General features: G+C 49.8%; 1 protein-coding gene across 3 annotated transcripts in view; it reads left to right on the forward strand.

The window, feature by feature from the left end:
• The first annotated feature begins 14,781 nt into the window (after positions 1 to 14,781).
• Positions 14,782 to 26,700, forward strand: part of LCAT (lecithin-cholesterol acyltransferase) — a 229,423-nt gene continuing 217,504 nt past the window's right edge. For 2 of the 3 annotated variants that reach the window (XM_073564245.1, XM_073564246.1), the window contains exon 1: positions 14,782 to 15,058. In XM_073564245.1, the coding sequence (XP_073420346.1) occupies positions 14,797 to 15,058 (262 nt within the window). In that variant the 5' untranslated portion in view covers positions 14,782 to 14,796. The remainder of the gene's footprint in view (positions 15,059 to 26,700) is intronic. The other variant, XM_073564244.1, reaches the window with a different exon arrangement.

Raw genomic sequence — 26,700 nt, forward strand, 5'->3', positions numbered from 1 at the left:
TATGTATGTTGCATGCATGTAGTATATATGTAGCATGCATGTTGCATGCATGTAGTATATATATGTAGTATGCATGTGGCATACATGTAGTATATATGTTTTATGTATGTTGCATGCATGTAGTATATATGTAGTATTATGTTGCATGTTGTATATATGTAGTATGTATGTTGCATGCATGTAGTATATATGTAGTTTGCATGTTGCATGCATGTGGTATATATGTTGCATGCATGTAGTATATATGTAGTTTGCATGTTGCATGCATGTGGTATATATGTAGCGTGCATGTAGTATACATGTAGTATGCATGTTGCATGCATGTAGTATATATGTAGTATGCATGTTGCATGCATGTAGTATATATGTAGTATGCATGTTGCATGCATGTAGTATATATGTTGTATGTATGTTGCATGCATGTAGTATATATGTTGTATGCATGTTGCATGCATGTAGTATATATGTGGTATATATGTAGTATGCATGTGGTATATATGTTGTATGTATGTTGCATGCATGTAGTATATATGTAGTATGTATGTTGCATGCATGTAGTATATATGTAGCATGTATGTTGCATGCATGTAGTATATATGTGGTATATATGTAGCATGCGTGTGGTATATATGTAGTATGTATGTTGCATGTAGTATATATGTATTATATATATGTTGCATGCATGTAGTATATATGTAGTATGCATGTGGTATATATGTAGTATATATGTAGTATGCATGTTGCATGCATGTAGTATATATGTAGTATGCATGTTGCATGCATGTAGGTTATATGTTGTATGTATGTTGCATGCATGTAGTATATGTGTGGTATATATGTAGTATGTATGTTGCATGCATGTAGTATATATGTGGTATATATGTAGTATGTATGTTGCATGTAGTATATATGTATGTTGCATGCATGTAGTATATATGTAGTATATATGTATGTTGCATGCATGTAGTATATATGCAGCATGTATGTTGCATGCATGTTGTATATATGTGGTATATATGTAGTATGCATGTGGTATATATGTAGTATGTATATATGTGGTATATATGTAGTATGTATGTTGCATGTAGTATATACGGATGTTGCATGCATGTAGTATTTATGTAGTATATATGTATGTTGCATGTATGTAGTATGCATGTTGCGTGCATGTATTACATATGTAGTATGTATGTTGCATGTAGTATATATGTAGTATGTATGTTGCATGCATGTAGTATATGTGTAGTATATATGTATGTTGCATGCATGTAGTATATATGTGGTATATATGTAGTTTGCATGTTGCATGCATGTGGTATATATGTAGTATGTATGTTGTATGCATGTAGTATATATGTTGCATGTAGTATATATGTAGTATGTATGTTGCATGCATGTAGTATATATGTGGTATATATGTAGTATGCATGTTGCATGCATTTATTATATATGTAGTATGTATGTTGCATGTAGTATATATGTAGTATGTATGTTGCATGCATGTTGTATATATGTAGTATATATGTATGTTGCATGCATGTAGTATATATGTGGTATATATGTAGCATGCATGTGGTATATATGTAGTATGTATGTTGCATGTAGTATATACGTATTATATATATGTTGCATGCATGTAGTATATATGTAGTATGCATGTGGTATATATGTAGTATATATGTAGTATGCATGTTGCATGCATGTAGTATATATGTAGTATGCATGTTGCATGCATGTAGTATATATGTTGTATGTATGTTGCATGCATGTAGTATATATGTGGTATATATGTAGTATGTATGTTGCATGTAGTATATATGTATGTTGCATGCATGTAGTATATATGTAGTATATATGTATGTTGCATGCATGTAGTATATATGCAGCATGTATGTTGCATGCATGTTGTATATATGTGGTATATATGTAGTATGCATGTGGTATATATGTAGTATGTATGTTGCATGTAGTATATATGGATGTTGCATGCATGTAGTATTTATGTAGTATATATGTATGTTGTATGTATGTAGTATGCATGTTGCATGCATGTAGTATATATGTAGTATGCATGTTGCATGCATGTATTATATATGTAGTATGTATGTTGCATGTAGTATATATGTAGTATGTATGTTGCATGCATGTAGTATATATGTAGTATATATGTATGTTGCATGCATGTAGTATATATGTGGTATATATGTAGTTTGCATGTTGCATGCATGTGGTATATATGTAGTATGTATGTTGTATGCATGTAGTATATATGTTGCATGTAGTATATATGTTGCATGCATGTAGTATATATGTGGTATATATGTAGTATGCATGTTGCATGCATGTATTATATATGTAGTATGTATGTTGCATGTAGTATATATGTAGTATGTATGTTGCATGCATGTTGTATATATGTAGTATATATGTATGTTGCATGCATGTAGTATATATGTGGTATATATGTAGTTTGCATGTTGCATGCATGTGGTATATATGTAGTATGTATGTTGTATGCATGTAGTATACATGTTGCATGTAGTATATATGTAGTATGTATGTTGCATGCATGTAGTATATATGTAGTTTGCATGTTGCATGCATGTGGTATATATGTAGTATGTATGTTGTATGCATGTAGTATATATGTGGTATATATGTAGTATGCATGTTGCATGCATGTATTATATATGTAGTATGTATGTTGCATGTAGTATATATGTAGTATGTATGTTGCATGCATGTTGTATATATGTAGTATATATGTATGTTGCATGCATGTAGTATATATGTGGTATATATGTAGTTTGCATGTTGCATGCATGTGGTATATATGTAGTATGTATGTTGTATGCATGTAGTATATATGTTGCATGTAGTATATATGTAGTATGTATGTTGCATGCATGTAGTATATATGTGGTATATATGTAGTATGCATGTTGCATGCATGTAGTATATATGTAGTATGTATGTTGCATGTAGTATATACGTAGTATGTGTCACGTTTCCGCCAGACTTAGGGCCTGCTGTTCCGGTCGCGGCCTCTAGGAGGCGCCGGACCGCCACTTTATCGTCAGACTCAGGGACGGCTGTTCCTGCCTCGGCCACTGGACAGGGCCGTGGTTCTGTCACGTCAGGCTCAGAGCCTACTGTCCCGGCTTTAGCCTCTAGGAGGCGCCGGTCTGTCACGTCGCCGTTAAATTCTGGGTCTGCTGCTCCTGTCGCGGTCACTAGGAGGCGCCATGGCTCGCCCGGGAGTTATGGTGCTGACAGAGTAAGGGCACCTGTGCAGGCATCTGGTGGACGCAGGCTCCACCCCTCTGTCAGTCATCAAGAGGTTACTGCATCTCCATCTGGCCTGGTCCTGGGGGCGGTACTGATGACATCATCAGTCCAGGAACCTATGAGGGGTGACCTGATCCCTGAAATACCTTGGGACTGGTCTTGCATATTCTCGGTTCCCCTGTGTGAATTGCTTTCTGACTGACTGACTTTGGCCTGGACTTCTGACTCTCCTTCTGCCTAACGATTCTGTACCTCTGCGACTCTCCTGGTTTATGACTCTCGGCCTGAATCTGACTCTCCTTCTGCCTAACGATTCTGTACCTCTGCGACTCTCCTGGTTTATGACTCTCGGCCTGAATCTGACTCTCCTTCTGCCTAACGATTCTGTACCTCTGCTACTCTCCTGGTTTATGACTCTCGGCCTGAATCTGACTCTCCTTCTGCCTAACGATTCTGTACCTCTGCGACTCTCCTGGTTTATGACTTTTGGCCTGAATCTGACTCTCCTTCTGCCTAACGATTCTGTACCTCTGCGACTCTCCTGGTTTATGACTCTCGGCCTGAATCTGACTCTCCTTCTGCCTAACGATTCTGTACCTCTGCGACTCTCCTGGTTTATGACTCTCGGCCTGAATCTGACTCTCCTTCTGCCTAACGATTCTGTACCTCTGCGACTCTCCTGGTTTATGACTCTCGGCCTGAATCTGACTCTGCTTCTGCCTAACGATTCTGTACCTCTGCGACTCTCCTGGTTTATGACTCTCGGCCTGAATCTGACTCTCCTTCTGCCTAACGATTCTGTACCTCTGCGACTCTCCTGGTTTATGACTCTCGGCCTGAATCTGACTCTCCTTCTGCCTAACGATTCTGTACCTCTGCTACTCTCCTGGTTTATGACTCTCGGCCTGAATCTGACTCTGCTTCTGCCTAACGATTCTGTACCTCTGCTACTCTCCTGGTTTATGACTCTCGGCCTGAATCTGACTCTCCTTCTGCCTAACGATTCTGTACCTCTGCGACTCTCCTGGTTTATGACTCTCGGCCTGAATCTGACTCTGCTTCTGTCTACCGTTTTTGTACCATTGCTGCCCGACTGGTTTAGACTCGCATATCTCCACGTTTGTGTCCTGTATTGGAACACCTTTCTGGCGACCGTCCTGCTCTGGTCACTGCTCCTATTCAGACAGCGCCTCCTGGGCTCTGCTATAAATCCAGATCCCTGTATAGAGGTAAAGGGTATCAGTGTTTCTCGGGGTGTTGCCTGGCTGCAGCCCAGACCCGCAGGCGGACGTCACAGTATGTATGTATGTTGCATGCATGTAGTATATATGTTGCATGTAGTATATATGTAGTATATATGTATGTTGCATGCATGTAGTATATATTTGGTATATATGTAGTATGCATGTTGCATGCATGTAGTATATATGTTGTATGTATGTTGCATGCATGTAGTATATATGTAGTATGTATGTTGCATGTAGTATATACGTAGTATGTATGTTGCATGCATGTCGTATATATGTGGTACGCATGTTGCATGCATGTAGTATATATGTAGTATGCATGTTGCATGCATGTAGTATATATATGTAGTATGCATGTATGTAGTATATATGTAGTATGCATGTTGCATGCATGTAGTATATATGTTGCATGTAGTATATATGTAGTATGTATGTTGCATGCATGTAGTATATATGTGGTATATATGTAGTTTGCATGTTGCATGCATGTGGTATATATGTAGTATGTATGTTGCATGCATGTAGTATATATGTTGCATGTAGTATATATGTAGTATGTATGTATGTTGCATGTAGTATATATGTAGTATGTATCTTGCATGTAGTATATACGTAGTATGTATGTATGTTGCATGCATGTTGCATGCATGTGGTATATATGTAGCATGTATGTTGCATGTAGTATATATGTGGCATATATGTAGTAGGTATGTATGTAGCATGTAGCATGTATGTAGTATGTATTTTTTTTTTACATTCAACACATTAGCCGGATGATGGGACTACTACTGTCCCATCATTGGCTAATGTGTCAATCACCGTCATGGTAGCAGGCATCGCCCGATGGGACTTGTAGTCCCATCGGACGATCATGCACAGCCCCCCGCAGCCTGCACAGACCCCCGGACAGTCGGTACAGACCACCGGCAGGCCGGCACAGCCCGAGGCAGGCCGGTACAGACCCCCGGGCAGTCGGTACAGACCCCCGGACAGTCGGCACAGACCACCGGCAGGCCGGCACAGCCCCCCGCAGCCTGCACAGACCCCCGGACATTCGGTACAGACCACCGGTAGGCCGGCACAGCGCGAGGCAGGCCGGTACAGACCCTCGGCAGTCCGCACAGACCCTCGGCAGTCCGCACAGACCCCCGGGCAGTCGGCACAGACCCCTGGAAGGTCCGTACACCCCCCCCCCCGAGAGGCTGTACAAAGGCAGAAAAGGGTTTTTTTTATTCCGATACCGGAAGTCCCTTAGACTTGAATGGGACTTCCGGTATCGGAATCGGCGATACCCGTTACTTTTTTCGTATCGGGGCCGATACCATCCGATCCGATATTTTAGGGTATCGGATGGTATCGCTCAACACTAATCAGCAGACATATGTGAAGTGACTAATCATATGTTACACATCTATTTAGTGTATTTTAGGGACTTTTAGGTTGTATCATACAATTTATCTCATGTGAGTGGAGTGAAGCAGCTTAGGCTCCAGGAGCCTTTACTCATTCTGACACCTCTATCTGATTGTATACAACACTCTACTGCATCCATGAAGGTCTCCTAACCCAGCGGACACAGGCCACCTGGATATAGGAGAATCGGGAGCGGGCGCCGTTCGCGGACTCCTCAGGGTGCCCAGGCAGGGGTTCAGTTAGGCCAGGCTATCCATAGGGCCAGATCACTCTTCTCCACACACCGGCTGACTGTGGTTGTAATCCGTGTGCAGCACCACAGATCCGTCTTGTACAGACTGTTGTTGTCCCTTCCGTCTTTCCCTCTTTGAGGCTCTTATGGGCTGTTTCTGCAGGAGGTTTCCCTGCTGCTGTTGGGTCTATCTGGCTGGATACATTTTCTGGCTTTCGGACTGGGCAGATCAGTTTCATCTCCACATTCTCATCCGTTCTTCTTCGGTAATGTTAGAGGCCCAGCTCTGTTAATTATTAGGGGATATTTGTATGGGATTTTTTAAAGGTACTTAATAAAAGTGACATTTTCACAGGGTTTCGTCAGTAAGTCGCTTTTGGCGCAACCCTTCTTCTATATATTTCTTGTAAGCTGTCAACTCAGATCCAAATCAAGTGCAAAACTAGAACTTACAGAAGAAAGAGGGAGTCTCTGCACAAGCTCCCATGTAGGGAAGACACTTTCTATTTTCCAGAGTTTTTTCCAGGCCATCATTAAGGCCATAAAAAACCGGGTGATAACAAATCGATTTCTTATGTATTAAAAAATTAAGAATGATTCTACATGGTGGGGAGGTTCGGTTAAAATACACATTAACCCCTTATTGCCCCATATGCCACCACTTACAGATGTGTCTTTTCTGGGGTGGCTGGGGAAAATTTTTTTTACCCGGGGAGTGGCAAAAACAATGGTCCCTCTCTTGGCTATTAATATCTGCCCTCAGTCACTGGCTTGCCCTCTTTGGCGGAGAAAATTGGGCTGGAGCCCACACTAGTTTTTTCCGTGAATTAATCCTTTAATTTAACACCTACAGCTCCAAAATTTACTGTATGTAAACCATGTCTCATATCCTGTCGGGTTCTGTAATGATTTTACAGATGCCGACAATAAATTTTTCACCTATTCTGCTATCTAGATCTCTATGAATTATATATATACTGTATATAAAGGGAACCCTAAAATACCACATCCTAGATATTTCTGAATGAAATATTCCAGTTGCAAGTTTTTATTCATTGCATAGTGGAATGTGTACAGAACAATAAAGCATAACAATTATCAATGTAAATCAAAATGAATATCCCATGGAGGTCTGGATTTGGAAGGATACTCAAAATCAAAGTGGAAAATCAAATTACAGGCTGATCCAACTTCAGTGTAAATGCCTCATGGCAAGGAAAAGATGCTCAGCAGTGTGTGTGGCCTCCACGCGCCTGTATGACCTCCCTACGACACCTGGGCATGCTCCTGATGAGGCGGTGGATGGTCTCCTAAGGGATCTCCTCCCAGACCTGGACTAAAGCATCCGCCAACTCCTGGACAGTCTGTGGTGCAATGTAATGTTAGTGGATGGAGCGAGACATGAGGTCCCAGATGTGCTCAATCGGATTCAGGTCTGGGGAACAGGCCAGTCCATAGCTTCAATGCCTTCATCTTGCAGGAACTGCTGACACACTCCAGCCACATGAGGTCTGGCATTGTCCTGCATTAGGAGGAACCTAGGGCCAACCACACCAGCATATGGTTTCACAAGGGGTCTGAGGATCTCATCTCGGTACCTAATGGCAGTCAGGCTACCTCTGGCGAGAACATGGAGGGCTGTGTGGCCCTCCAAAGAAATGCCACCCCACACCATTACTGACATACTGCCAAACCAGTCATGCTGAAGGATGTTGCAGGCAGTAGATCGCTCTCCACGGCATCTCCAGACTCTGTCACATGTGCTCAGTGTGAACCTGCTTCCATCTGTGAAGAGCACAGGGCGTCACTGGCGAACTTGCCAAACCTGGTGTTCTGTGGCAAATGCAAAGCATCCTGCACGGTGTTGGGCTGTGAGCACAACCCCCATCTGTGGACGTCGGGCCCTCAGACCATCCTCATGGAATCGGTTTCTACCATTTGTGCAGACACATGCACATTTGTGGTCTGCTGGAGGTCATTTTGCAGGGCTCTGGCAGTGCTCCTCCTGTTCCTCTTTGCACAAAGGCTGAGGTAGCGGTCCTGCTGCTGGGTTGTTGCCCTCCTATGGCCCCCTCCACGTCTCCTGGTGTACTGGCCTGTCTCCTGGTAGCCAACAACCCCAAGAAACTTTTTGACACTTTTCATTCCCTCCTCAGGCCAAAAGCACAAGCCCCTATCACAGACATTTGTGCTGATGACCTGGCCTCCAACTTTACAGAAAAAATAGATAATATCCGTCAGGAAATCTGCTCCCAACCACCAAGTGCTGTGACTCCCATCTCTTACTGTATCTCCGCTGGCTCACTTTCCACATTTGATCCCATCACAGAAGAAGAAGTCTCCAGACTCCTCTCTTCCTCTCGTCCGACCACATGCACTACCGACCCCATTCCCTCACATCTCCTCCAGTCTCTCTCTCTAGTCGTCACAAGTCACCTAACTACAATCTTTAATCTCTCCCTCTCCTCGGGCATTTTCCCATCCTCCTTCAAACACGCCATCGTTACTCCATTACTAAAGAAACCCGCTCTCGACCCATCCTGCACAAACAACTACAGACCAGTCTCCAATCTCCCCTTCATCTCTAAACTTTTGGAGCGCCTATTTTACTCCCACCTTACCGGTTACCTCTCCACTCTCTCCCTCCTAGACCCTTCACAGTCCGGCTTCCGCCCCCTACATTTGACTGAAACTGCACTCAAAGTGACCAATGACCTTCTGACAGCAAAACGTAACGGTGACCACTCTCTGCTCATTCTTCTTGACCTATCTGCAGCTTTTGACACTGTTGACCACCCTCTCCTACTCTCTAGGCTCCAGTCACTAGGCATTAAGGACACTGCTCTCTCCTGGTTCTCTTCCTATCTCTCTGACCGCTCCTTCAGTGTTTTGTTCGCTGGCTCTTCGTCATCTCCTCTTCCTCTCGCTGTCGTGGTACCTCAGGGCTCAGTCCTTGGTCCCCTTCTCTTCTCTCTCTACACAGCCCCAATTGGAGAGACCATCAGCAGATTTGGCTTTCAGTACCATCTTTATGCTGGTGACACACAACTATATACATCTTCCCCCGACCTCACCCCCGCTGTACTACAGTACGCCAGTGACTGTCCGCAGTCTCCAACGTCATGTCCACTCTCTATGTGAAACTCAACCTCTCCAAAACTGAACTTCTTCTGCTCCCGCCGTCTACTATCCTCCCTAAATCTGACATTTCCCTCTCCATGGGTGGCACTATAATAACACCCCGGCAGCAGGGGCGCTTGTCTGGGTGTTCTGTTTGACACCAATCTCTCCTTCACATCCCATATACAATCTATTGCCTGCTCTTGCCGCTTACACCTAAAGAACATCTCTAGAATCCGCCCTTTTCTTTATGGAAACAACAAAAACCCTCACTGTAGCATTGATCCACTGCCGCCTGGACTACTGCAACGCTCTATTAATTGGCCTCCCCGTCACTCGACTATCCCCCCTCCAGTCCATACTTAATGCAGCAGCCAGGGTCATCTATCTGGCTCATCAGTACTCGGATGTGTCCGCTCTTCACCTGTCCTTAGATTGGCTGCCCATTCATTATAGGATCCAATTCAAAGTACTTGTTCTCACCCACAAAGCTCTCCACAGAGCAGCACCCCCCTACATCTCCTCCCTCATCTCTGTCTATCGGCCTAACCGACCGCTGCGCTCTGCAAACGACTTTCGACTAACCTCCGCACTAATCTGTACCTCCCAATCCCGACTCCAAGACTTCTCCAGCGCTGCGCCAATCCTCTGGAATGCTCTACCCCAAGACATCAGGACTAACCACAATTTGCATAGTTTTAGGCGCTCCCTCAAAACACATTTGTTCAGAGCGGCTTATCACGTTCAGTAATCACAGTCATTCTATGTGTAAGTGTGCGTGTGTAGCCCATTCACTATCTGCATCCATCCTTCACGATGGCTGGACCATCATTGTATATACACACCTGTGCTTTGTATCTCCCCCATCTCACTGTAGATTGTAAGCTCTCACCAGCAGGGGCGGCTTATTGTGCTTTAATTATTGTATTGTTAACGTTGTTACTTATGACTTGTGTTTTGAAACTGTTAAACTGTAAAGCGCTGCGGAATATGTTGGCGCTATATAAAGATTATTATTATTTATTGGTAGCGCCTAGACACAGCAAACCTTCTTGCCACAGCTCACATTGATGTGCCATCCTGGATGAGCTGCACTACATGAGCCACTTGTGTTGGTTGTAGAGTCCGTCTCATGCTACCACGAGTGTGAAAGCACAACCAGCATTCAAAAGTGACCAAAACCTCAGCCAGAAAGCATTGGTGCTGAGATGTGGTCTGTGGTCCCCACCTGCAGAACCACTCCTTTATTGAGGGTGTCTTGATAATTGCCAATAATTTCCATCTGTTGTCTATTCCGTTTGCACAGCAGCATGTGAAGTTGATTGTCTGTCAGTGTTGCTTCCTAAGTGGACAGTTTGATCTCACAGAAGTTTCATTTACTTGGAGTTAGATTCTGTTGTTTAAGGCTGCGTTCACACGTCGTGTTTGTTTCTCGGCGGTTTTAAACGTGCGATTTTGCCGCGAAAAATAAGCATCCCAATGCTGTGCTAATGCTGCGTTTTTTTCCGCGGCGGAATCGCTTCGCTGTAAAAAACGCAGCATGCTCATTAATTTAGCGGAATCGTGGCAATTCCGCCCACATAGGAATTCATTGTTCTGCTTACTTTCCGCATGTGACTATGCCCACCATGCGAAAAGTAAGCAGAACACTTGCTGATGGTACCCACGGTCCGGAGGAGAGGAGACTGTCCTCCGGGCTGTGGGTACCATATCCCTGTAAAAAATAGAATTAAAATAAAAAATATTGTTATTCTCACCTTCCGGCGTCCCGCGCAGCCTTCCCACCTCTCTCCACGCTCCCGGTCCCAGTAGTCCTTTGCAAGAATGGCCGCGATGGCGTCGCGGTCTCGCGGTCATTCGCACAAAGGACTACTGGGATCGGAAGATGCCGGGAGCGTGGAGAGAGGCGGGAAGGCTGCGCGGGACGCCGGAAGGTGAGAATAACTATTTTTTTAAATTATTTTTTACATCCTATCTTTTACTACTGATGCCGCATAGGCAGCATCAGCAGTAAAAAGTTGGTCACACTTGTCAAACACTATGTATGATGTGTGTGACCAACCTGCCAATCAGTTCTCCAAGCGATGCTACAGATCACTTGGAAAACGCTAGCATTCTGCAGGCTAATTATGCTTGCAAATCACTAGTTTTTCCGTGGGAATTTAAAATGCGATTTTCCCACGCAATGGAATACCAGAATTCTCGCGGTAACTTCCACGGGAATTCCGCTATGTGTAAAATTAGCCTTAGAGTTCTCTTTATATTATTCAGTAGTGTATATAGACTGCATATATTGTAAGGTAGCGCTGTCATTCAAGGTTGGGGACACTCGCTTGGCAGCCAAATAATCACGTCCAGCACGGGTTTTCTATAAAACAATAACAATCCATGCGGTTTATTCAGGCATCATAAAACCACAGCAGCATAAAGTTCATATCAACAGCATAGTGTCCATGACAGAGCTTCCCTCTGCTTATCCTGTGGTCACACAGGTTGTGCAATGTCCAGCACACAGGCTCTCTTAGCCTCACAGTTATATCCGCCTCTCCGGGTTTACCTCATGGCTGCTTCCCCACGCTGCAGACGTCCATTCCCTCCAGAGAACTGTCAGGCGCTTGCAGCCATTACTCACAGCATTCACATGCCATCAGGCAGGAAGCCCCATCTCCCAGCGGGACCTTCCACAACGGACCAACCCGGTCCAAGCATTCACTCATGTGACCTACCTTGGCCACCTTATATAGTCCGTAGCCACGTCCACCGGGTCACATGGCTATGACCTCATCACAGGTCCTACAAGCATTCATGCATTCTTTACTATGGCGTTCTAGCCACACCCCCGGGTGGATTTGTAGGTAGCTCTCCCTAACACATTCGCACGAAAGATCAGCTCTGCTGATCAGCACATAAGCAAGCCTTCATCTCAAGGGCCACCTACCTTGAGATACATTAAGATCATTCAGCATCCTACTCCTATCAGGACACTGGAAATGCTTATACGCCTGTCCTGGGACACCCACACAGCGCCCCCTAGCGAACACAGAGGTCACTACACCACAATATGTTTTCACGGATATTTGAGGCTCTGGATCCATTATATGTCCATTTTGCAAGCCGGTGAGAAAATCTCACCGTACGGATGTCCTATGGATATTTTGATGTGAGGAGCAGAGATGTGTGTACGAGGTGTACGGAGCGGAGCCGCCTGTGTGCGGGGTGTACGGAGCAGAGCCGCATGCATGCGGGGTGTACGGAGCGGAGCCACGTGCGTGCGGGGTGTACATAGTGAAGCCGCGTGCGTGCATGCGGGGAGTACAGAGCGAGGCCGCATGTGTATGAGGTTTACATTGGAGCCATGTGTGTGCACAAGGTGTACGGAGTGGAGACGTAGGTGTGCACGAGGTGTACGGAGTGGAGCCGTGTGTGTGCACGAGGTGTACGGAGTGGAGCCGTGTGTGTGCACGAGGTGTACGGAGGGGAGCCGTGTGTGTGCGCGAGGTGTACGGAGAGGAGCCGTGTGTGTGCGCGAGGTGTACGGAGCGGAGTCGTGTGTGTGCGTGAGGTGTACGGAGCGGAGACGTGTGTGTGCGCGAGGTGTACGGAGCGAAGCAGTGTGTGCGCGAGGTGTACGGAGCGGAGCCGTGTGTGTACGAGGTGTACGGAGTGGAGCCATGTGTGTGCACAAAGTGTACGGAGTGGAGCCGTGTGTGTGCGCGAGGTGTACGGAGTGGAGCCGTGTGTGTGCGCGAGGTGTACGGAGTGGAGCCGTGTGTGTGCGCGAGGTGTACGGAGCGGAGCCGTGTGTGCACGAGGTGTACGGAGCTGAGCCGTGTGTGTGCACGAGGTGTACGGAGCGGAGTCGTGTGTGTGCGCGAGGTGTACGGAGCGGAGCCGTGTGTGTGCGCGAGGTGTACGGAGCGAAGCGGTGTGTGCGCGAGGTGTACGGAGCGGAGCCGTGTGTGTACGAGGTGTACGGAGCGGAGCCGTGTGTGTGTATGAGGTGTACGGAGCGGAGCCGCGTGTGTACGAGGTGTACAGAGCGGAGCCGCGTGTGTACGAGGTGTACGGAGCCGCGTGTGTACGAGGTGTACGGAGCGGAGCCGCGTGTGTACGAGGTGTACGGAGCGGAGCCGCGTGTGTACGAGGTGTACGGAGCGGAGCCGCGTGTGTACGAGGTGTACGGAGCGGAGCCGCGTGTGTACGAGGTGTACGGAGCGGAGCCGCGTGTGTACGAGGTGTACGGAGCGGAGCCGCGTGTGTACGAGGTGTACGGAGCGGAGCCGCGTGTGTACGAGGTGTACGGAGCGGAGCCGCGTGTGTACGAGGTGTACGGAGCGGAGCCGCGTGTGTACGAGGTGTACGGAGCGGAGCCGCGTGTGTACGAGGTGTACGGAGCGGAGCCGCGTGTGTACGAGGTGTACGGAGCGGAGCCGCGTGTGTGCGCGAGGTGTACGGAGCGGAGCCGTGTGTGTGCGCGAGGTGTACGGAGCGGAGCCGTGTGTGTGCGCGAGGTGTACGGAGCGGAGCCGTGTGTGTGCGCGAGGTGTACGGAGCGGAGCCGTGTGTGTACGAGGTGTACGGAGCGGAGCCGTGTGTGTGCGCGAGGTGTACGGAGCGGAGCCGTGTGTGTGCGCGAGGTGTACGGAGAGGAGCCGTGTGTGTATGAGGTGTACGGAGCGGAGCCGTGTGTGTATGAGGTGTACGGAGCGGAGCCGTGTGTGTGCGCGAGGTGTACGGAGCGGAGCCGTGTGTGTACGAGGTGTACGGAGAGGAGCCGTGTGTATGAGGTGTACGGAGCGGAGCCCTGTGTGTGTACGAGGTGTACGGAGCGGAGCCGTGTGTGTACGAGGTGTACGGAGCGGAGCCGCGTGTGTACGAGGTGTACGGAGCGGAGCCGCGTGTGTACGAGGTGTACAGAGCGGAGCCGCGTGTGTACGAGGTGTACGGAGCGGAGCCGCGTGTGTATGAGGTGTACGGTGGGCGCATTCATACCTCCCAACCGTGCTGGATCTAGCAGGACAGTCCCGATTTTGAGTCTGCCCCACTGTCCCGGCTGGGAGGTTACTTTTCCCACGGACACAGGGGTACACGGCGGAGCCCCCAGGAGCACTTTAAAATTCGCACGTGACGTTCCACTGGAAGTGATGTGCTGAAAGCTGAAACCAAGGAGGCGCTTCAGGGAATGCTTCAGATCTATCACCGTGTTCTCTGACAGCGGGATCGCCTTGGACTCGGGGATGTCGGCCATGTGAGCGGATCATGACATGTCCTGCACTGGAGGCTCCGGTGGGCACTATAGTATCTTTATAGAATCTAGCCCCTCTTTCTTTCTCTCACTCTCTGTCTGTTCTTTCTTTCTCCCAGCCCCACTGTGCCCTCAGCACCAGGCAGAGTGATCAGCAATGCTAAATGGGCGTGGTCGGGGGCGTGGCCTAGAATTTGCCATTGGCATGCGGTACATCCTCCCTGTACAGCCGCCATAGAGCACCATCATCCATGGTTGTTTCCACCACAGAGGGCTCAGTGAGTCCTGTCCAGCAGATGCACGCCCATCCCTCCGCCCCCGGGGTCAGTGCTGTCAGCCTCTGTACACACGAGGATCGTCTGCAGCGGCCAACAGCACTGCGCCTGCGCGGACGACACGCCCCTTCCGGTGACGTCACCACCCAGCAGCAGCTACGTTCTAGACCAGCCGCGGCCGATCTGCAGCTGCACCCGGAAGTGTCTGTGTGGAGAGCTGCGCCCCGCTACACCGCAGGTACCGGGCACGGGGAGCGACACCCGGGGGGGGGGTACGGCTGCAATGTGACACCCCCGCCCCCCCCCTCGGCCTCCCTCCTCCCCCCCCCCCCTCGGCCTCTCTCCTCCCCCCCCCCTCGGCCTCTCTCCTCCCCCCCCCCCCTCGGCCTCTCTCCTCCCCCCCCCCCGGCCTCTCTCCTCCCCCCCCCCCCCTCGGCCTCTCTCCTCCCCCCCCCTCCCCCTCGGCCTCTCTCCTCCCCTCCCCTCCCCCCCCCTCGGCCTCTCCTCCCCCCCCCTCCCCCTCGGCCTCTCCCCTCCCCCTCGGCCTCTCTCCTCCCCCCCCCCCCTCGGCCTCTCTCCTCCCCCCCCTCCCCCTCGGCCTCTCTCCTCCCCCCCCCCCCCTCGGCCTCTCTCCTCCCCCCCCCCCCCCTCGGCCTCTCTCCTCCCCCCCCCCTCGGCCTCTCTCCTCCCCCCCCCCTCGGCCTCTCTCCTCCCCCCCCTCCCCCTCGGCCTCTCTCCTCCCCCCCCCCCCCCCCTCGGCCTCTCTCCTCCCCCCCCCCCCCCTCGGCCTCTCTCCTCCCCCCCCCCTCCCTCGGCCTCTCTCCTCCCCCCCCTCCCCCTCGGCCTCTCTCCTCCCCCCCCCCCCCCCCCTCGGCCTCTCTCCTCCCCCCCCCCCCCCCCCTCGGCCTCTCTCCTCCCCCCCCCCCCTCGGCCTCTCTCCTCCCCTCCCCCTCGGCCTCTCTCCTCCCCCCCCTCCCCCTCGGCCTCTCTCCTCCCCCCCCTCCCCCTCGGCCTCTCTCCTCCCCCCCCTCCCCCTCGGCCTCTCTCCTCCCCCCCCCCTCGGCCTCTCTCCTCCCCCCCCCCTCGGCCTCTCTCCTCCCCCCCCTCCCCCTCGGCCTCTCTCCTCCCCCCCCCCCCCTCGGCCTCTCTCCTCCCCCCCCCCCCCCTCGGCCTCTCTCCTCCCCCCCCCCCCTCGGCCTCTCTCCTCCCCCCCCCCCTCGGCCCCTCCTCCCCTCCCCTCCCCCTCCCCTCCCCTCCCCCTCGGCCTCTCTCCTCCCCCCCCCTCGGCCTCTCTCCTCCCCCCCCCTCCCCCTCGGCCTCTCTCCTCCCCCCCCCTCGGCCTCTCTCCTCCCCCCCCCTCGGCCTCTCTCCTCCCCCCCCCCCTCGGCTCCTCCCCCCCCTCCCCCTCGGCCTCTCTCCTCCCCCCCTCCCCCTCGGCCTCTCTCCTCCCCCCCCCCCCCCTCGGCCTCTCTCCTCCCCCCCCCCCCTCGGCCTCTCTCCTCCCCCCCCCCCCTCGGCCTCTCTCCTCCCCCCCCCCCCCGGCCTCTCTCCTCCCCCCCCTCCTCCCCCTCCCCCCCTCCCCCCCTCCCCCTCCCTCCCCTCCCCCTCCCCCTCCCCCTCCCCCTCCCCCTCCCCCTCGGCCTCTCTCCTCACCCCCCCGGCCTCTCTCCTCCCCCCCCTCCCCCTCGGCCTCTCTCTCCCCCCCCCTCTCCCCCCCCCCCTCTCCCCCCCCCGGCCTCTCTCCTCCCCCCCCCCCTCTCCCCCCTCGGCCTCTCTCCTCCCCCCCCCCTCGGCCTCTCTCCTCCCCCCCCCCCTCGGCCTCTCTCCTCCCCCCCCCCCCCCTCGGCCTCTCTCCTCCCCCCCCCCTCGGCCTCTCTCCTCCCCCCCCCCCCTCGGCCTCTCTCCTCCCCCCCCCCCCCCTCGGCCTCTCTCCTCCCCCCCCTCGGCCTCTCTCCTCTCTCCCCCCCCCCCCTCGGCCTCTCTCCTCTCCCCCCCCCCTCGGCCTCTCTCCTCTCCCCCCCCCTCGGCCTCTCTCCTCTCCCCCCCCCCCTCGGCCTCTCTCCTCCCCCCCCCCCCCTCGGCCTCTCTCCTCCCCCCCCCCCCCTCGGCCTCTCTCCTCCCCCCCCCCCCCTCGGCCTCTCTCCTCCCCCCCCCCCTCGGCCTCTCTCCTCTCCCCCCCCCCCCTCGGCCTCTCTCCTCTCCCCCCCCCCCCTCGGCCTCTCTCCTCTCCCCCCCCCCCCTCGGCCTCTCTCCTCTCCCCCCCCCCCCCTCGGCCTCTCTCCTCTCCCCCCCCCCCCTCGGCCTCTCTCCTCTCCCCCCCCCCCCTCGGCCTCTCTCCTCTCCCCCCCCCTCGGCCTCTCTCCTCTCCTCTTTTCTCCTAACCCTGACCTCTCTTTTCTTCATCACCCCCCTTCCCCTGGCCTCTCTTGTTTCGTCACCCCTCGGCCGCTGGCCCATGATGTCAGAGCACATAGTTTGTAGAGCGCCACCTACAGGTAGAATAGGCTGTGGATCCTTTTTGGGGGCTACATCTGCGACCCTCTAACTCTTGTTCTACTCTAGAGTAGTAAATTTAGAGGTAAAATGTTCTCCTTTCTCCTCCGGCAGCAGGGATGGGATATGGGGAGCTCCAAAAACACTGGTGGGTGAAATCTCCATCACCGCCGATGGTGGAAGCCTGAGATGAGCTGTTCTCACAGGGAAGGGTGACCGAGTGTGGTCTGACAGGTGACGGGAGGCCACAGTTGTGCATCTCCAGCTCCTTCTGCCAGTCATGTGGAGGTAGATCTAGTAGGACGAGCCCGGAGTGGGAGGATCTCGTCCTTGTTACTAATTGTATCACTGATCCATGTGGAGTCAGAGCACTTTGAGCCGTAGAAAAGCAGCGGGGAATATTTTGAGTCGGTGGCGGAGTCCGGTCGATCTCCACTGCAGAGAACCTGAACCTGTCTGACTCTTGTGATGGATTATGACTCGCTGGTATTAGTGATAGGAATGATGAATGGAATTGTTCTTCTACCACCATCTTAATGGTTAACGTGTAGTATACATGGTGTGCAGCACGCAGGGAGAAAAGATCAGCGTGTTTCCACTTGTGTCTTAGGCATGCTCTAACCTAACAACTGAATACCACTAGCACGCAGACTGAAAGTGCCCTGTGATCAGGATTGTGCTCAGTGACTACAGACTGTCAGGTCAGTGACGTTATACTGATTACACCGATACCTGACAGCAGGATTGTGCTCAGTGACTACAGACAGTGTCAGGTCAGTGACGTTATACTGATTACACCGATACCTGACCGCAGGATTGTGCTCAGTGACTACAGTGTCAGGCCAGTGACGTTATACTGATTACACTGATACCTGACAGCAGGATTATGCTCAGTGACTACAGTGTCAGGTCAGTGACGTTATACTGATTACACCGATACCTGACAGCAGGATTGTGCTCAGTGACTACAGACAGTGTCAGGTCAGTGACGTTATACTGATTACACCGATACCTGACAACAGGATTGTGCTCAGTGACTACAGTGTCAGGCCAGTGACGTTATACTGATTACACTGATACCTGACAGCAGGATTATGCTCAGTGACTACAGACAGTATCAGGTCAGCGCCATTATACTGATTATACTGATACCTGTCAGCAGGATTGTGCTCAGTGACTACAGACAGTGTCAGGTCAGCGCCATTATACTGATTATACTGATGCCTGTCAGCAGGATTGTGCTCAGTGACTACAGACAGTATCAGGTCAGCGCCATTATACTGATTATACTGATACCTGTCAGCAGGATTGTGCTCAGTGACTACAGACAGTATCAGGTCAGCGCCATTATACTGATTATACTGATACCTGTCAGCAGGATTGTGTTCAGTGACTACGGGCAGTGTCAGGTCGGCATCATTATACTGATTACACCGATACCTGACAGCAGGATTGTGCTCAGTGACTACAGACAGTGTCAGGTCAGTGACGTTATACTGATTACACCGATACCTGACAGCAGAATTGTGCTCAGTGACTACAGACAGTGTCAGGTCAGCGCCATTATACTGATTATACTGATGCCTGTCAGCAGGATTGTACTCAGTGACTACAGACAGTGTCAGGTCGGTGCCAATATACTGATTACACTGACACCTGTGATCAGGATTGTGCTTAGTGACTACAGACAGTGTCAGGTCAGTGACGTTATACTGATTACACCGATACCTGACAGCAGGATTGTGCTCAGTGACTACAGACAGTATCAGGTCAGCGCCATTATACTGATTATACTGATGCCTGTCAGCAGGATTGTACTCAGTGACTACAGACAGTGTCAGGTCGGTGCCAATATACTGATTACACTGACACCTGTGATCAGGATTGTGCTTAGTGACTACAGGCAGTGTCAGGTCAGTGACGTTATACTGATTATACTGATACCTGTCAGCAGGATTGTGCTCAGTGACTACAGACAGTATCAGGTCAGCGCCATTATACTGATTACACTGATACCTGTCAGCAGGATTGTGTTCAGTGACTACAGGCAGTGTCAGGTCGGCATCATTATACTGATTACACCGATACCTGACAGCAGGATTGTGCTCAGTGACTACAGATAGTGTCAGGTCAGTGACGTTATACTGATTACACCGATACCTGACAGCAGGATTGTGCTCAGTGACTACAGACTGTCAGGTCAGTGACGTTATACTGATTACTCCGATACCTGACAGCAGGATTGTGCTCAGTGACTACAGACAGTGTCAGGTCGGTGCTGTTATACTGATTACACTGATACCTGTCAGCAGGATTGTACTCAGTGACTACAGACAGTATCAGGTCGGTGCCAATATACTGATTACACTGACACCTGTGATCAGGATTGTGCTTAGTGACTACAGGCAGTGTCAGGTCAGTGACGTTATACTGATTACACCGATACCTGACTACAGGCAGTGTCAGGTCAGTGACGTTATACTGATTACACCGATACCTGACAGCAGGATTGTGCTCAGTGACTACAGACAGTATCAGGTCAGCGCCATTATACTGATTACACTGATACCTGACAGCAGGATTGTGCTCAGTGACTACAGATAGTGTCAGGTCGGTGCCAATATACTGATTACACTGATACCTGACAGCAGGATTGTGTTCAGTGACTACAGGCAGTGTCAGGTCGGCATCATTATACTGATTACACCGATACCTGACAGCAGGATTGTGCTCAGTGACTACAGACAGTGTCAGGTCAGTGACGTTATACTGATTACACCGATACCTGACAGCAGGATTGTGCTCAGTGACTACAGACAGTATCAGGTCAGCGCCATTATACTGATTACACCGATACCTGACAGCAGGATTGTGCTCAGTGACTACAGACAGTGTCAGGTCAGTGACGTTATACTGATTACACCGATACCTGACAACAGGATTGTGCTCAGTGACTACAGTGTCAGGCCAGTGACGTTATACTGATTACACCGATACCTGACAGCAGGATTATGCTCAGTGACTACAGACAGTATCAGGTCAGCGCCATTATACTGATTATACTGATACCTGTCAGCAGGATTGTGCTCAGTGACTACAGACAGTATCAGGTCAGCGCCATTATACTGATTATACTGATACCTGTCAGCAGGATTGTGTTCAGTGACTACAGGCAGTGTCAGGTCGGCATCATTATACTGATTACACCGAAACCTGACAGCAGGATTGTGCTCAGTGACTACAGACAGTGTCAGGTCAGTGACGTTATACTGATTACACTGATACCTGACAGCAGGATTGTGCTCAGTGACTACAGACAGTATCAGGTCAGCGCCATTATACTGATTATACTGATGCCTGTCAGCAGGATTGTACTCAGTGACTACAGACAGTGTCAGGTCGGTGCCAATATACTGATTACACTGATACCTGTCAGCAGGATTGTGTTCAGTGACTACAGGCAGTGTCAGGTCGGCATCATTATACTGATTACACCGATACCTGACAGCAGGATTGTGCTCAGTGACTACAGACAGTGTCAGGTCAGTGACGTTATACTGATTACACCGATACCTGACAGCAGGATTGTGCTCAGTGACTACAGACTGTCAGGTCAGTGACGTTATACTGATTACACCGATACCTGACAGCAGGATTGTGCTCAGTGACTACAGGCAGTGTCAGGTCGGTGCTGTTATACTGATTACACTGATACCTGTCAGCAGGATTGTACTCAGTGACTACAGACAGTGTCAGGTCGGTGCCAATATACTGATTACACTGACACCTGTGATCAGGATTGTGCTTAGTGACTACAGGCAGTGTCAGGTCAGTGACGTTATACTGATTACACCGATACCTGACAGCAGGATTGTGCTCAGTGACTACAGGCAGTGTCAGGTCAGTGACGTTATACTGATTACACCGATACCTGACAGCAGGATTGTGCTCAGTGACTACAGACAGTATCAGGTCAGCGCCATTATACTGATACCTGTCAGCAGGATTGTGCTCAGTGACTACAGTGTCAGGCCAGTGACGTTATACTGATTACACTGATACCTGTCAGCAGGATTGTGCTCAGTGACTACAGGCAGTGTCACGTCAGTGACGTTATACTGATTACACTGATACCTGTCAGCGGGATTGTGTTCAGTGATTACAGGCAGTGTCAGGTCAGTGACGTTATACTGATTACACTGATACCTGTCAGCGGGATTGTGTTCAGTGATTACAGGCAGTGTCAGGTCAGTGACGTTATACTGATTACACCGATACCTGACAGCAGGATTGTGCTCAGTGACTACAGACTGTCAGGTCAGTGACGTTATACTGATTACACCGATACCTGACAGCAGGATTGTGCTCAGTGACTACAGGCAGTGTCAGGTCGGTGCTGTTATACTGATTACACTGATACCTGTCAGCAGGATTGTACTCAGTGACTACAGACAGTGTCAGGTCGGTGCCAATATACTGATTACACTGACACCTGTGATCAGGATTGTGCTTAGTGACTACAGGCAGTGTCAGGTCAGTGACGTTATACTGATTACACCGATACCTGACAGCAGGATTGTGCTCAGTGACTACAGGCAGTGTCAGGTCAGTGACGTTATACTGATTACACCGATACCTGACAGCAGGATTGTGCTCAGTGACTACAGACAGTATCAGGTCAGCGCCATTATACTGATACCTGTCAGCAGGATTGTGCTCAGTGACTACAGTGTCAGGCCAGTGACGTTATACTGATTACACTGATACCTGTCAGCAGGATTGTGCTCAGTGACTACAGGCAGTGTCAGGTCAGTGACGTTATACTGATTACACTGATACCTGTCAGCGGGATTGTGTTCAGTGATTACAGGCAGTGTCAGGTCAGTGACGTTATACTGATTACACTGATACCTGTCAGCGGGATTGTGTTCAGTGATTACAGGCAGTGTCAGGTCAGTGACGTTATACTGATTACACTGATACCTGTCAGCAGGATTGTGCTCAGTGACTACAGGCAGTGTCAGGTCAGTGACGTTATACTGATTACACTGATACCTGTCAGCAGGATTGTGTTCAGTGGCTACAGGCAGTGTCAGGTCAGTGACGTTATACTGATTACACTGATACCTGTCAGCAGGATTGTGCTCAGTGACTACAGGCAGTGTCAGGTCGGTGCTGTTATACTGATTACACTGATACCTGTCAGTAGGATTGTGCTCAGTGACTACAGGCAGTGTCAGGTCGGTGCTGTTATACTGATTACACTGATACCTGTCAGTAGGATTGTGCTCAGTGACTACAGACAGTATCAGGTCGGCGCCGTTATACCGATTACACTGATACCTGTCAGCGGGATTGTGCTTAGTGACTACAGGCAGTGTCCGGTCGGTGCTGTTATACTGACTACACTGATACCTGTGATCAGGATTGTGCTCAGTGACTACACACAGTATCAGGTCGGCGCCGTTATACCGATTACACTGATACCTGTGATCAGGATTGTGCTCAGTGACTACACACAGTATCAGGTCGGCGCCGTTATACCGATTACACTGATACCTGTCAGCGGGATTGTGCTCAGTGACTACAGGCTGTGTCAGGCCGGCGCCGTTATACTGATTACACTGACACCTGTGATCAGGATTGTGCTCAGTGACTACAGGCAGTGTCAGGTCGGCGCCGTTATACTGATTACACTAATACCTGTCAGCAGGATTGTGCTCAGTGACTACAGACAGTGTCAGGTCGGTGCCAATATACTGATTACACTGACACCTGTGATCAGGATTGTGCTCAGTGACTACAGGCAGTGTCAGGTCAGTGACGTTATATTGATTGCACTGATACCTGTCAGCAGGATTGTGCTCAGTGACTACAGACAGTGTCAGGTCGGTGCCAATATACTGATTACACTGATACCTGTCAGCAGGATTGTGTTCAGTGACTACAGGCAGTGTCAGGTCGGCATCATTATACTGATTACACCGATACCTGACAGCAGGATTGTGCTCAGTGACTACAGACAGTGTCAGGTCAGTGACGTTATACTGATTACACCGATACCTGACAGCAGGATTGTGCTCAGTGACTACAGACTGTCAGGTCAGTGACGTTATACTGATTACACCGATACCTGACAGCAGGATTGTGCTCAGTGACTACAGACAGTGTCAGGTCGGTGCTGTTATACTGATTACACTGATACCTGTCAGCAGGATTGTACTCAGTGACTACAGACAGTGTCAGGTCAGTGACGTTATACTGATTACACCGATACCTGACAGCAGGATTGTGCTCAGTGACTACAGACAGTATCAGGTCAGCGCCATTATACTGATTACACTGATACCTGACAGCAGGATTGTGCTCAGTGACTACAGACAGTGTCAGGTCGGTGCCAATATACTGATTACACTGATACCTGACAGCAGGGTTGTGTTCAGTGACTACAGGCAGTGTCAGGTCGGCATCATTATACTGATTACACCGATACCTGACAGCAGGATTGTGCTCAGTGACTACAGACAGTGTCAGGTCAGTGACGTTATACTGATTACACCGATACCTGACAGCAGGATTGTGCTCAGTGACTACAGACAGTATCAGGTCAGCGCCATTATACTGATTACACCGATACCTGACAGCAGGATTGTGCTCAATGACTACAGACAGTGTCAGGTCAGTGACGTTATACTGATTACACCGATACCTGACAACAGGATTGTGCTCAGTGACTACAGTGTCAGGCCAGTGACGTTATACTGATTACACCGATACCTGACAGCAGGATTATGCTCAGTGACTACAGACAGTATCAGGTCAGCGCCATTATACTGATTATACTGATACCTGTCAGCAGGATTGTGCTCAGTGACTACAGACAGTATCAGGTCAGCGCCATTATACTGATTATACTGATACCTGTCAGCAGGATTGTGTTCAGTGACTACAGGCAGTGTCAGGTCGGCATCATTATACTGATTACACCGAAACCTGACAGCAGGATTGTGCTCAGTGACTACAGACAGTGTCAGGTCAGTGACGTTATACTGATTACACCGATACCTGACAGCAGGATTGTGCTCAGTGACTACAGACAGTATCAGGTCAGCGCCATTATACTGATTATACTGATGCCTGTCAGCAGGATTGTACTCAGTGACTACAGACAGTGTCAGGTCAGTGCCAATATACTGATTACACTGACACCTGTGATCAGGATTGTGCTTAGTGACTACAGGCAGTGTCAGGTCAGTGACGTTATACTGATTATACTGATACCTGTCAGCAGGATTGTGCTCAGTGACTACAGACAGTATCAGGTCAGCGCCATTATACTAATTATATTGATACCTGTCAGCAGGATTGTGCTCAGTGACTACAGACAGTGTCAGGTGGGTGCCAATATACTGATTACACTGATACCTGTCAGCAGGATTGTGTTCAGTGACTACAGGCAGTGTCAGGTCGGCATCATTATACTGATTACACCGATACCTGACAGCAGGATTGTGCTCAGTGACTACAGACAGTGTCAGGTCAGTGACGTTATACTGATTACACCGATACCTGACAGCAGGATTGTGCTCAGTGACTACAGACTGTCAGGTCAGTGACGTTATACTGATTACACCGATACCTGTGATCAGGATTGTGCTCAGTGACTACAGGCAGTGTCAGGTCAGTGACGTTATACTGATTACACCGATACCTGACAGCAGGATTGTGCTCAGTGACTACAGGCAGTGTCAGGTCAGTGACGTTATACTGATTACACCGATACCTGTGATCAGGATTGTGCTCAGTGACTACAGGCAGTGTCAGGTCAGTGACGTTATACTGATTACTCCGATACCTGACAGCAGGATTGTGCTCAGTGACTACAGACAGTGTCAGGTCGGTGCTGTTATACTGATTACACTGATACCTGTCAGCAGGATTGTACTCAGTGACTACAGACAGTATCAGGTCGGTGCCAATATACTGATTACACTGACACCTGTGATCAGGATTGTGCTTAGTGACTACAGGCAGTGTCAGGTCAGTGACGTTATACTGATTACACCGATACCTGACTACAGGCAGTGTCAGGTCAGTGACGTTATACTGATTACACCGATACCTGACAGCAGGATTGTGCTCAGTGACTACAGACAGTATCAGGTCAGCGCCATTATACTGATTACACTGATACCTGACAGCAGGATTGTGCTCAGTGACTACAGATAGTGTCAGGTCGGTGCCAATATACTGATTACACTGATACCTGACAGCAGGATTGTGTTCAGTGACTACAGGCAGTGTCAGGTCGGCATCATTATACTGATTACACCGATACCTGACAGCAGGATTGTGCTCAGTGACTACAGACAGTGTCAGGTCAGTGACGTTATACTGATTACACCGATACCTGACAGCAGGATTGTGCTCAGTGACTACAGACAGTATCAGGTCAGCGCCATTATACTGATTACACCGATACCTGACAGCAGGATTGTGCTCAGTGACTACAGACAGTGTCAGGTCAGTGACGTTATACTGATTACACCGATACCTGACAACAGGATTGTGCTCAGTGACTACAGTGTCAGGCCAGTGACGTTATACTGATTACACCGATACCTGACAGCAGGATTATGCTCAGTGACTACAGACAGTATCAGGTCAGCGCCATTATACTGATTATACTGATACCTGTCAGCAGGATTGTGCTCAGTGACTACAGACAGTATCAGGTCAGCGCCATTATACTGATTATACTGATACCTGTCAGCAGGATTGTGTTCAGTGACTACAGGCAGTGTCAGGTCGGCATCATTATACTGATTACACCGAAACCTGACAGCAGGATTGTGCTCAGTGACTACAGACAGTGTCAGGTCAGTGACGTTATACTGATTACACTGATACCTGACAGCAGGATTGTGCTCAGTGACTACAGACAGTATCAGGTCAGCGCCATTATACTGATTATACTGATGCCTGTCAGCAGGATTGTACTCAGTGACTACAGACAGTGTCAGGTCGGTGCCAATATACTGATTACACTGATACCTGTCAGCAGGATTGTGTTCACTGACTACAGGCAGTGTCAGGTCGGCATCATTATACTGATTACACCGATACCTGACAGCAGGATTGTGCTCAGTGACTACAGACAGTGTCAGGTCAGTGACGTTATACTGATTACACCGATACCTGACAGCAGGATTGTGCTCAGTGACTACAGACTGTCAGGTCAGTGACGTTATACTGATTACACCGATACCTGACAGCAGGATTGTGCTCAGTGACTACAGGCAGTGTCAGGTCGGTGCTGTTATACTGATTACACTGATACCTGTCAGCAGGATTGTACTCAGTGACTACAGACAGTGTCAGGTCGGT

Source organism: Dendrobates tinctorius, unplaced genomic scaffold (genome assembly GCF_039654945.1).
Source record: "Dendrobates tinctorius isolate UK_male_01 unplaced genomic scaffold, ASM3965494v1 ptg000440l, whole genome shotgun sequence".
Lineage (NCBI taxonomy): Eukaryota > Metazoa > Chordata > Amphibia > Anura > Dendrobatidae > Dendrobates > Dendrobates tinctorius.